Raw genomic sequence first — 13,454 nt, 5'->3', positions numbered from 1 at the left:
CACATCTCTTAAATACCTTCAGGATGGTGACTCCACCACTTCCCTGGGTAGCCCATTCCAATGCCTAACCACCCTTTCCATTAAAAAATCTTCCTGACATCCTATCTAAACATCCCCTAATGCATCCTATCTCTTGTCACCTGAGAAAAGAGACCAATACCCACCTTGCTGAAACCTCCTTTCAGGTAGTTGTAGAGAATAATGAGGTCTCCCCTCAGTCCCCTCTTCTCAAGACTAAACAACCCCAGTTCCCTCAGACGCTCCTTCATAAGACTTGTTCTCCAGACCCTTCACCAGATTTGTTGCTCTTCTCTAAATGCAAGTTCCAGCAAATCAATATCCTTCTTGTAGTGTGGGGTCCAAAAGTGAACACAGTACTGGAGGTGTGGTCTCACCAGTGCCGAGTACAGAGGGACAATCACTTCCCTAGCCCTGCTGGCCACACTATTTCTGATGCAGGCCAGGATAGCCTTCTTGGCTACCTGGGCACGCTGTTAGCTCATGTTCAGTTGGCTGTCGACCGACACCCCAGGTCCTTTTCTGCTGGCAAATTTCCAGCCACTCTTCCCCAGGTCATACTACTGCATGGGATTGTTATGACAATATGTTATGTCCTAGTGCAGGACCCGGCCTTACCCTTGTTGAATGTCATGCAATTGACTTGGCCCATTGATCTAGCCTTTCCAGATCCCTCTGCAGAGCCTTGCTACCTTCAAGCAGATCAACACTCTTGCCCAACTTCTTGTCATCTGCAAATTTACCGAGGATGCACTTGATCCCCTCATCCAGATCTTTAACAAAAATGTTAATGTAACTGGCCTCAATACTGAGTCTTGGGAAACACCACTGATGACCAGCCACCAACTAGATTTAACTCCATTCACAATGACCTTTTCGGCCCGACTATCCAAGCAGTTTTTTTACCCAGCAGACAGTACATACTTTGAAGACATGAGCATCCAAGAGAAGGCTGTAGGAGACAGTATCAGATGCCTTGAGGTCACAGAACAGATTTTACAAAACTTTAATGTAGTAGTAATTTAGGATTTATTTTATACTTTTCTGGTAAATCACAAGAATAGATTGTATGATTCTTAACAGCACTTAATCAGCATTTAAGCATCAGCCAATTTAACACAATGATTTCAACAGAATTTGCTACAGTTGAAACAGCAACATAGTTAAAGATTCAAGAATGGCAAGTTTTGCCCAAGATTTACTGCAGCGGGGGGGGGGGGGTCTAACTCAGTCTCACGCTTTCAAGATTCCCCCCTTTTAGTGAATCACTCACACTTCTCCCTCATCAACATTTGTCCACAGATGAGCTTTTATCCTTGAGGAGTCAGTCCTGAGAGACATCTCACCTCAGGGGTACCCTGAGAGGCATCCCAGATTGGTGGGAGATCAAGGGTCACGGCCTGCTGCAGGTCCCTGGAGAGCTTGCTTGGATCACTATAGGATTGCTAGATGATTGACTTTTAGTCAGAAATTTTCCAGAATTCATTTCTTTTTTTAATTTGACTATGATTCAACTTGTTCAACACACACACACACACACCCATTTAGAAAATAATTGCGCCTTTCTCAATTAGTCATGTCACAGGGCTTTGGATACATACATTTAGGGAGAGGCCTGCTGGTCCTGTGCATGTAATGTATAAATAACAGGGGAATGAGGCAGTGTCAGGCTTCACCACACTCTGTAGATAACAGAGGAATGATGCCATGATGGTTTTTCCTTGAATCATAGATAACAAGGAATGATTCTGCACTATATTAGATAAAGTGATTGACTCGTAGTCAAACTCAGATTCCTTATCATGTCGATCTTGTTGAAGAAAATTATTGAGATCTTTCTGAGAAGATTAGACAAACTTCCTGTTACCATATTAGCAGGTATGTATAGTACATAGTATAACTTTTTATTCTTTGATCAATTTAGAGGAATCAAACTTGTTGCTGTCCTGGTTTCAGCTAAGATAGAGTTAATTTTACTTCCAGTAAAGTAGGGTAAGGTAAAGTAGAATTCTAGTCTGGTAGGGTTCTGTGTTTGGGAGTTAGGATGAACATAATGCTGATATCACACTGATGTTTTAATTGTTGAGTTGCAAGGAAAAACAACTGCAAAAGGGTGAATCTTTGAGAAATTGATGCTCCAATATCAGCAGGAAGTCCCCAAGACACAGTAATGAATATATGACCAGGATTAGAGGGGCCCTACCTCCAGCCAGGGAAGGAAAAGGACAGTCGTGTTTATTGGGACTGTGTGGATTCGGTGGCCTGGCACGTCAGACCCACAAAAGTATAAGGCTTTAGTAGACACAGGCGCACAGTGTACTGTAATGCCATCAAGCTATAAAGGGCCAGAATCCATCTGTATTTATGGGGTGACAGGGGATCCCAGCAGTTAACTGTATTGGAGTATTGGAGGCTGAAGTGAGTCTAACTGGAATGAATGGCAAAAGCACCCTACTGGGACTGCCGTGGAGGCTCTGTGCATCCTTGGCATAGACTCAGAAGAGGATACTTCAAGCACCCAAAAGGGTACCAGTGGGCCTTTGGCGTAGCAGCCTTGGAGATGGAGGACATTAAACAGTTGTCTACCTTGTCTACCTTGCCCAGTCTCTTGGAGGACCCTTCTGTTGTAGGGTTGCTGAGGGTTGAAGAACAGCAGGTGCCAATCGCTAACACAACAGTGCATGGGCAGCAATATCGCACCCAACCAAGACTCCCTGATTCCCATCCATAAGCTAATTCATCTACTGGAAAGCCAAGGAGTGATCAGCAAATCTCATTCACTTTTTAATAGTCCCATATGGCCAGTGGGAAAGTCTCATGGTGAGTGAAAGCTAACAGTAGACTATCGGGGCCTGAATGAGGTCACACCACTGCTGAATGCTGCAGTGCCAGACATGCTAGAACTCCAATACATACTGGAATCAAAGGCAGCCAAATGGTATGCCACAATTTTATATGGCTAATGTATTTTTCTCCATCCCTTTAGCAGCAGAGTGCAGGCCACAGTTTGTTTTCACTTGGAGGGGTGTCCAATATACTTGGAATCAACTACCCCAGGGGTGGAAACACAGCCCTACCATTTGCCATGGACTGATCCAGTCTGCGCTGGAACAGGGGGAAGCTCCTGAACACCTGCAGTACATCGATGACATTATTGTGTGGGGTGACACAGCAGAGGAAGTTTCTAAGAAAGGGAAGAAAATAGCCCAAATCCTTCTGAAGGCTGGTTTTGCCATAAAACAAAATAAAGTCAAAGGACCTGCACGAGAGATCCAGTTTTTAGAAATAAAATGGCAAGATGGAGGTCGTCAAATCCCAATGGATGTGATCAACAAAATAACAGCTATGTCTCCACCAACTAGCAAAAAAGAAACACAAACTTTCCTAGGTGTTGTGGGGTTTTGGAGAACGCACATTCCAATTTACAGTCTGATTGTAAACCCTCTCTACCAAGTAACCCGTAAGAAGAATGATTTTGAATGGGGCCCTGAGCAATGACAAGCCTTTGAACAAATTAAACAGGAGACAGTTCATGCAGTAGCCCTTGGGCCCAGTCCGAACAGACCAGATGTAAAGAATGTGCTCTACACTGCAGCCAGGGAGAATGGCCCACCTGGAAACCACTGGCAGAAAGAACCTGGGAAACTCGAGGTCGACCCCTTGGTTTTGGAGTCAGGAATAGAGAGGATCTGAGGCCCTGTACACTCCAACTGAAAAAGATATATTGGCAGCATATGAAGTAGTTTGATCTGCTTTGGAAGTGGTTGGAACTGAAGCACAGCTCTTCCTGGCACCCCGACTGCCGGTACTGGGCTGGGTGTTAAAACAAAGGACCCCCCTTTACACACCATGCAACTGATGCTACATGGAGCAAGTGGGTTGCACTGATTACTCAGCGGGCTCAAATAGAAACTCTAGTCGCCCAGGAATCCTGGAAGTAGTTGTGGACTGGCCAGAAGGCAAATATTTGGGGATATCGCCAGAGGAGGAGGTGGCCTGTGCTGAAGAAGCTGCAATGTATAACAAGCTACCAGAAAATGAGAAGCAATGTGCCCTGTTCCAGGATTCTGATGGGTCCTGTCGTATTGCAGGAAAGCATCAGTTGGCTGGAAACATCCTGTGCCCCATGCACTGCCCCAGAACACTATCTTGGGCCTTGAAAAGCAAGTCCTATGGCAACATGCCCCCCTGAAATCACTGTCAGACAATGGGACGCATTTCCAAAACAACCTCGTAGACACTTGGGCCGAAAAGCATGATTTTGAGTGGGTATATCATATCCCCTATCATGCACCAGCCTCCGGGAAAGTTGAACGATATAATGAATTGTTAAAGACTACACTGAAGGCAATGGGTGCTGGACATTCAAACACTGGGATACACATTTGGCAAAGGCCACCTGGTTAGTCAACACTAGGGGATCTGCAGCCAAACTGGACCTCCGCAGTCAAACCTGTTACATCCTGTAGAAGGGGACAAAGTCCCTGTAGTGCATGTAGAAACATCCTGGGAAGACAGTCTGGGCTATTCCTGCCTCAGGAAAAGGCATCCCATTCATGGGATTGCTTTTGCGCAGGGACCTGGATGCACTTGGTGGGTAATGCAAAAGGATGGGGAGGCCCGGTGTGTACCTCAAGGGGATTTAATACTGGGTGAGAATAGCTCATGAGTTGAATTGTATCATGTTAATTATTATATAATACTGTATGTCATCTCCATTGCCCCAACCCAGGTGCAGGACCTTGCACTTGGCCTCGTTAAAATTCATGAGGTTCACACAGACCCACCTCTCAAGCCTGTCAAGGTCCCTCTGGATGCATCCCTTCCTCCAGCATGTCAACTGCACCACTTAGCTTGGTGTCATCTGCAAGTAGTACTATACAGAAAAGAACTATTTAGAAGAGAATTCAAAAAGAATTGAAAATATTCTTGTCCTTTTGAGTTTATTTCATGTGACAGATGCCCTAGATGACGTCCAGCAGGTTAATCTTCACTTTTCTAGATTGACTCTTGTGTAAAGTAGAACATGTAGTTTGGTTACACAGACTTTGTGTTCTTCTGAGAATTACAGCCTTAATATAGATTTAATAGGATCATTATCTTATGCAGTTTAGATAACTGATTTGTTAGAACAGTAACAATTTGCAGTTGACCAGCTTCAGCTAGAAAGCAATTTTTTTTATCACTAATTAAATGAAATTCTATTGTAGTGTTAGGATATAACTTGTTTATGCTTTTTAAAAATACAGTTTAAATACAGTAGGTATAGAATGACAATTTAACAATTCTATTAATTTTATAATGATTTATTAGTATAATGTAACTAATATTTCTGTTGTTCATTTTGTGTGGTTACAGATCATCCAATTCATCTCTCCATTTTAAAAATTATTTTATGGAAGAAAGGATAGTAAGCAGGAAAAAAAAAAAAAGCTCTTGCATGATCAACTTCTGGAATTTCATTCCATTTTATTTTTAATGGTTCCTACTGGAAAAAAAATACTATATAATAGTATTTATTAGTAAAAATGTTCCTTCTCTTATGTGAGGATCACACACTGGATCTTTCTTCTGTTTTCTGCTCCTAAGGTTCCCTCTTAAAGAAGCTCCAATTTTGAACTGACTGTAAGAAAACTGACTTTCTCTTCTTAATTATTAGGACCACAACGGGATGCACAAGCAGCACGAGAGTTCATCTTGAAGATGTTTGTAGACCTGAATCCAGACAGTGACAAAATTATCTACTCCCACTTCACATGTGCTACAGACACAGAGAATATACGCTTCGTCTTTGCTGCTGTCAAGGATACTATCCTACAGTTAAACCTGAAGGAGTACAACCTGGTTTAACTGTGCCAGGGAGGCCCTGCAAGATCACCTTTACGTGACTGAAGATACAGAAGAGGGACTGTATTATCTGTGAAAACAATTTGCATAATACTAATTTATTGCTGAAGTTATATTCACTCTGAATATCCACAGAGTTTGTAGTTAATATTATGTTTTTATTTAAACTATATGGAGAAAAAACAAAAGATGCTGAACTACATTCACAGCACATTTCCTTATCTTTTAGGCAAAGCCTCATGACTCAATGCGTTTTAAATTCTCAGTCATACTCGCACAAAGGATAAAGTTTTTTTGATACTGAAACAAAGTCAATCCGGTTTCCTCTTTCCCTGACCGTTTCTCTCTCCTTCCTTCCCTTCCCACTTTATGTTTCTAAAGGTATAATGGCCTTTTTTCCCAGTTGCATTTCTTGGTAAAATATTTTCTATTGAGTGATTTGGTCAGAAAAAATGTTATCATCAATATTTAAAATATCAGTTATTCTAATTTTACAAAATGTACTTTTTCTGAAGGATCAAAAGTATTGGTAGTATGACTTCTAAATTCTTGACATGGGTGTTTTCATTCTGTCTTCACTTCTGAGGCTAGAATATTGGATTGCAAAATAGAATTACAGATGTGTATGGATGTAAATTTAACCATGTTTTCACAGTTCAGAAAGATTCACAGAAGACAGTAATGAAATACCTAACACAAACCTAGGATGTACATGGAATATCACAGAATCTCTTTTTAATTGACATGTGCCGTTTTTTTTCTCTTTTCTTTATTCACAGATGTCAAACAGAAATGTCACGAACACTACATTTTTCCCAGTAGCTACAGACTGAAACAGTGTGGGTTGTGTTTTTTTCAGTTGTGTGTTTTTTTTTCTTAAGTTACAGCTTTTTAAATTTGTTTTTCCACATTAGATTTTATATATATATATATTATATATATATATATATATAAAATTAATCTTGCCAAATCTGTCTTTTTATAAAACTGATATTTTGAAAATATAGATATTGAATGAAATACCAAAGTGATGGATTGGGAACTGACCTGATTGAGTCAACTGCCAAATGATAACAAACAGTTTCAGTTCCTACAATCCCATTTTAGAAAGTGTTCCATTTTCTATTGCCAAAAACAACAGTGTGAATGAATATGATAATAGATACATGTGTATAAAAAACAGTTTAACTCCTTATGTCAGAGTTGACATGAGACTGCATACAACGTGTTCTGTAATAATATCAAGGCATCTTTAGTTTTACAACATGAAATGCTTGTTCACTGGTTGCTTGTTCACTGAATCACAGACATTTGATAGGCTTAATATAAAAGCCTTGATATTCTTTAGAAAGAGCTATGAATATAAATGAACCATTGAGAAAATCACTCTATAAATTTAAACGTGCCATTTTTTAACAACAAAAATGCAGCAATCATTGATGAGTCTTTATTCTACAGCTTAAGTTGAAAGAAGGTGCTTTTTGACCAGGTGCATTATTGCTGGCAAGCTACAGAGGACTCAGATATGTAATTGGATTGTCTGCAATGCCAAGTAGCACTAGAGTGCACTTAACACAGAAATTGCTGCCTCTCAGCAGTGTAGGGGAAGTGGAAAAAAGAATGGCTTATTAGTTGAGTAACAAAGTTAACAATAAAGACTAATGAATTGTTTTTCATCCTTAACCCTCCCAGCTCCAAAACAACAATAAGAACAGCTGATACTTCTTTCTCCCTTATAAAACATCTTATAATTAAAATCTGGTTGTACATACATATATATATATGGAAGCATCCATGTTATCTTTGTAATTATTAATTTTTGGGCAAATTGAATGTGCTGTGTTGATATGTATCTATGTAATTGTACTGTATGTCATAGCTAATTCACATTTTAAATAATGCTATTTTATTTACTTTTTAAGAGAAAATAATGTAAATTTTGTCAGTTATTTCTGACTAGGGACTTGTTTTTATTTAAATATATATATATATAGTACAGAGTGGTACTGGCATCGTACTGTATAAAATTATTTGTACATTCCGAGTAGAAATAAAATTGTATACATGCAAAGGACATTGACATTCAAAACAATGCTTAAATCTTGTGAGGGCTTTATACAAATGTAGAAACAGTTTTGTTGGAAGAACATATGCCATTATATCTAGGATTGGAAAATAAGCTCTTAAATATGAATTTGTATTTGGCAGAGTCAACTTTGATTAATTTTACCTTTCTAATGGCCTTTATTAGAAAAGTTAATTTAGAGACATTTCAAACCAGTGAACATAAGTACTAATGGGCATATGCTATTTCCCTAAAAATAATCATGAAAAAATACAGAACATCAGATCAATTAAACATTATTTCAGAAATTACAGAAAACTTGGATCTAGAACAAAAAACTCATTAACGTTAACAATTTTAAGGAGTTAAAAATTTTATTTAAGAAAGCTAAAGCAGGTAGTTGTATGTTATAAAAAGTGACACTGACATTCTAAATAGGTGATCAGAGTAGTTAATGTTGTTATATATGGCATTATAAAATTGGTCCTGATCTTGCTTAAAAACATAAAGCTTCTGTGTCTACTATTAACTATGGAGTGCATGATAATATCCCTTCTTTTAACTTGGGAATATATTGGCCACCTTGGATTTAGTGATTTAAATAGAACTGTAGGAAAAAAAAAAAAAGCAAAAAAAAAACAAGTGGTGTCTTATGAAGGTTTGGTAGTTTTTTGTTTGTTTTGTTATGGGGTATTGGGGAAGGGGATGGGGTTTTATGTTTTGTATAAAAATAAACAAAAGTTTTCTCATACATTTATACTTATATTGTAATTGCAAAATTCAAGAGGTTGTGCCACGGGCTACTTGTGGTATATTTTAAGTGAGCAAACCTGTGGCAATGATTAGATCATTTGAGCATAGTCTGAAAAAATATATATTCAGCATGCTAATGCAAGCTTTATATGAATCATCTAACAGCACTGCAGTGTAACAGTTTTTGCAAAAACATTTCCTTTTTAAATGACATAGCTGTTCCCACTTGCAATATATCTGTTGTTGTTTTAATTGGTGGTTTCCAGTATGGGTTATAGCGCTTGAGTCCAGAAGTTTGTGCCAATAACATGAAACTGAAAGCAAACACAAGACACAAACCTTTTTACTTTATGTGATATGTGATTTCATTGAATGTCTTAAATGGGGTAGGAGGAAGGAAAACATTTTGGGAACCTGAGTATTTTAGGTGTTTGTTAGCACAAGAAAGCTGTAATATGTGTTTTACAAATCCTTAAACTTGCTTTTTCACTAAGTAACTGGCACTGTAATGACATATATAGGATGATGCAGCTATAAGGGCAGTTTACTTCTTATCATTTAGACTCTTTTGATTGTCAAAGTATATGAAATGTCATTTTCAATTATACTGCCACATGATTGTGAAACACTTTTTTAAGTTTGAAAGTTGAGAAGAGACTTAATGCTGGCTATCAGTCAGAACTGACTACATAATTTGCAAAAACTTGAAATGGAGGAAACGGTCTGCATATGAAGACATTGCTAGACTCCCAGCCTTTGGTTATAAAATGCAAAAGATTTTCAGATTTCTCAAACTAACGTCCCTTGCCTAGTTATGCATTCTTCACAAAACAATGAAATAACAAGAGAAAACATGAAACCAACATGAAAAAAAAATAAAATTTATCCAAATTATTTTATGTGCTGCTGTTCTGGAGTGCTGTCATGGTTACTGCATACTAGTCTATTAAAAAACTAATGAAGTGCGCACCATATATTAACAAGACCTACAAATGACCTACCTCTAGTTAAGAAACCAATAAAGTAAATACGTTTTGGAGATAATGTCTCAACTTAGAAAATTAAAATGGCATGTTGTTAATTATTAATGACTATTTTAGACATTCATGCTTTTGTAAATACAGTCCTTTTGACATAAAACACCTAAGGTCATCTGTCCCTGTCCAATTTGTTAGTTTAGCAGAGATCTTGCAAAACCATATGTTTTGGTTTAATAAGAAGAAGCACCGATATCTCCTCTTTTTTTTTTTTCTTTTATTTATCCATAATATTTTGAGTTGTATCAATTAAAGCAGACACTTACATGTAATCAGTAATCTATTGAGAGTCTTTATTTAACTAGTTAAATGTTTATTACTGTAACTTTCACTCAGTCTTTTTCACAGTAGCCATGCTGCAGGAAAGAAAGGAACAGAGGAATTATTTTGGGCAAAGTTAATGTTGAAGATAGCGTCAAAAATACAAGAGAATTCAGACAGATCAATCTTACTGTAAAGCTGTTGTTTATTATTTCTCTCAAAGATTGTCTAAGCTGAAGTCTATTTCTGGATTCCTCATTTACCATACTGAAGAAAATCCTTATTTGACCATTATATTTGTGGGGGTTATGAGAGACATTTTTAAACTTGCAGTGTTTTAAAAAAATAAAGATATTTGCTGTTCTTAAAGTGTCATTTAATCACAAGCCCTGTCTACTGTTTAGGGAACCAAAATAGAGTGCACTGTTTGTTTTTTGTTTGTTTGTTTGTTTTTGAAAAAAAATAATGTATAAAACTGTTGTTTAAAATTTTGCTCTTTAAAAATACAGTATTTTTGGCCATAAAGTTGTACTATTACTATCTTAGATCTTTGACATATTTCTGAAATATATTTGGCCTTAATGTTCTCCCAAAATGTTTCTTATTATGATATATATTAGATAGATGCATTATTCCAATGACTTTTTTTTTTAAAAAAATTATACATGCTCCCCTCCTCATTGTCCAAATATTAAAATTTCCTGATGTCCTAGTTTTGGCTAGGATATAGTTATTTTCCTCCTAGTAGATGGTATGGTGCTGTGTTTTAGATTAGGATGAGAATAACGTTGAAAACACACTGATGTTTTAATTGTTGCAGAACAGTGCTTACACCAAGCCAAGGACTTTTCAGCTTCCTCACTCTGTCCTGCAAACAGGCAGGCTGGGTGTGCATCAGGAGCTGGGAGGGGACAGACCCAGGACAGCTGACCCAAACTGGCCAAAGGGGTATTCCATACCATGTGTTGTCATGCTGAACAATTAATATGGGGTGGTTGGCCAGGGTGGGGAGACTGGCTGCTCGGGGATAGGCTGTGCATCGGTCAGCAGGTGGTGAGCAATTGCATTGTGCTTCTCTTGCTTTTGTACATATTATTAGTAGTACAATTATTATCATTATTGTTATTGTTTTCCTTTCATTTCTGTCCTAATAAACTGTCTTTATCTCAACCCACAAGCTTTCACTTTTTTTCAATTCTCTCCCCGATCCCACTTTGGGGGGGGAAGGATGAGCGAATGGCTCTGTGGTGCTTAGCTGCCGGTCGGGTTAAACCGCAACAGTCCTTTTGGTGCCCAATGTGGGGCACGAACGGTTGAGATAACGACAGATCTGAGCAGAGCATGTTAAACCAAAATTGTTATAAGCATTAGACCAGTTTAATAGTTGCTAATCACAATGTTGCTTTTTTTGATCTCAGGTCTGCTGTGCCTGTTTTGCAAACTGAGTTATATAGCACATTACTTACTGTATGTGTTCCCTGTCGTGCTCTTTATCCTTTCCAGGGGCTGATTTAAGGTTGTTATTTTCTGGTGCTGTGTAACACTGGCGCACAATGATAAAATTGCTTGTCCTGAGACTAGTCTGGTATTTGTATTCAGCATTGCCGTCAACTCCATATTTTGGGAACCATACCTCAGAAACTACTCAGGGGGAGATGTCTTTTCCCACTTGTCCACTCTCCCTTTCTCCTTCACCCTCTCCTCCTTCTCCAAACGAATTACGATAGCTTCTCAAAACTTTGAATATCCTTGGGATGTTCAGACCAGCATGTTCTTCATTCTGAATGCGCTACAGGTTTTGTTTAAAGTTAAACAACTACTTAAGAATGTCATCCAGAGATCTGTCCTGTGGCAGGGCAGTTAGGAGTGGCAGGGAGTGTGGGAGGATATGGAAGGATACTTTCTCAAAACTTCTTCTGCTGTGTTTCCCCTTACAATGATATCATTGATGTACTGCAGGTGTTCAGGAGCGTTCCCCTGTTCCAGTGTCATCTGGATCAGTCCATTGCAAATGGTAGGGCTGTGTTTCCACCCCTGGGGCAGTCGTTTCCAAGTATACTGAATGCCCCTCCAAGTGAAAGCAAACTGTGGCCTGCATGCTGCTGCCAGAGGGATGGAGAAAAATGCATTAGCAATATGATTGTAGCATACCACTTAGCTGCCTTTGACTCTAGTTCATACTGGAGTTCTAGCATGTCTGGCACTGCAGCACTCAGCAGGTGGCGTGACTTCATTCAGGCCCTGATAGTCCACTGTTAGCCTCCACTCGCCATTAGACTTTTGCACTGGCCTTATGGGGACTATTAAAGGGTGAACGAGTCTTGCTGATCACGCCTTGGCTCTCCAGATGATGAACTAAATCATGGATAGGAATCAGGGAGTCTCAGTTGGTGCGATATTGCCGTCGGTGCACCATTGTGGTAGCAATGGTACCTGCTGTTCTTCAACCTCCAGCAATCCTACAACAGAAGGGTCTTCTGAAAGGCCAGGCAGGGTAGACAGCTGCCTAATCTTCTCTGTGCTCAAAGCAGCTATGCCAAAAGCTATGCCAAAAGCCCACCGGTATCCTTTTGGATCCTTGAAGTACCCTCTCTTGAGGTAGTCTATGCCAAGGATGCATGGAGCCTCTGAGCCAGTCACAATGGGATGCTTTTGCCACTCGTTACCAGTTAGACTCACTTCAGCTTCCAGTACAGTTAGTTGTTGGGATCACCTGTCACTCCAGATACAGATGAATTCTGTCCCTTGTAGCCTGATGGCATTAAGGTACATTGTGCGCCAATGTCCACTAGAGCATTGTATTCTTGTAGTTCCGATGTGCCAGACCACTCTAGCATTCTTTTTATAAAAGGTTTATCTTGCAATGCAAAAAGACTATTATTCCCCAGATCGGTGTTATAACTATTACTAATGACGACTTAGCTCTATTGCAGGGCAGGAGTGCAGAGACGCAGATTACACTGCCAAATGACCACCGGCAGGCTCTTTCACAAACCTAAGGTTGCAGCTGGCACTGCCTGCAGCCGTATAGCAGACGTTACACTCTCTTTCCTAACTAGTAATCATGTGTCTTATCCATTTGTGGTGAATGGTCAGTGGCAAAAAGAGAAGGAGGATGCCACTGACACTAACAGCATGGGTAATAGAAGTAGTATAAATGACACAGGTGACGGTGCGGGGCGCTCTGCCTGCTGCTCGCCTTTGCCTGACTGTGCACTGCTGCCAACGGTGCTAGAGTAAAATGTGAAGATTGCTCAGATGGCAGTGATGAGAAGATGTGTGAAGAAGATGTGTGCTGAATCTGACTTTGTGTGCAACAGTGGTCAGTGTGTGCCAAACAGATGGCAGTGTGATGGGGATCCGGATTGTGAAGATGGGTCTGACGAAACGTGTTGAGCTGTGTCATATGAGAACAGTGTCATAGAAATGTGATGGTGAAAAAGACTGTGACAGTGGAGAAGAGAATGTGGCAA

General features: G+C 39.4%; 2 protein-coding genes across 2 annotated transcripts in view; one reads left to right on the top strand and one right to left on the bottom strand.

The window, feature by feature from the left end:
- LOC137847172 (guanine nucleotide-binding protein G(q) subunit alpha-like) overlaps nt 1-13,454 on the bottom strand; it is a 138,530-nt gene that overhangs the window by 21,489 nt on the left and 103,587 nt on the right. The window lies entirely within an intron of this gene.
- The window catches only part of LOC137847171 (very low-density lipoprotein receptor-like), a 118,879-nt gene continuing 118,300 nt past the window's right edge, over nt 12,876-13,454 (top strand). The window contains exon 1 of the mRNA XM_068665461.1: nt 12,876-13,370. Within this exon, the coding sequence (XP_068521562.1) occupies nt 13,240-13,370 (131 nt within the window). The 5' untranslated portion in view covers nt 12,876-13,239. The remainder of the gene's footprint in view (nt 13,371-13,454) is intronic.

The sequence above is a fragment of the Anas acuta genome, chromosome W, assembly GCF_963932015.1.
Source record: "Anas acuta chromosome W, bAnaAcu1.1, whole genome shotgun sequence".
NCBI classification, from domain to species: domain Eukaryota; kingdom Metazoa; phylum Chordata; class Aves; order Anseriformes; family Anatidae; genus Anas; species Anas acuta.
This window is presented reverse-complemented; position numbering and strand designations above follow the sequence as displayed.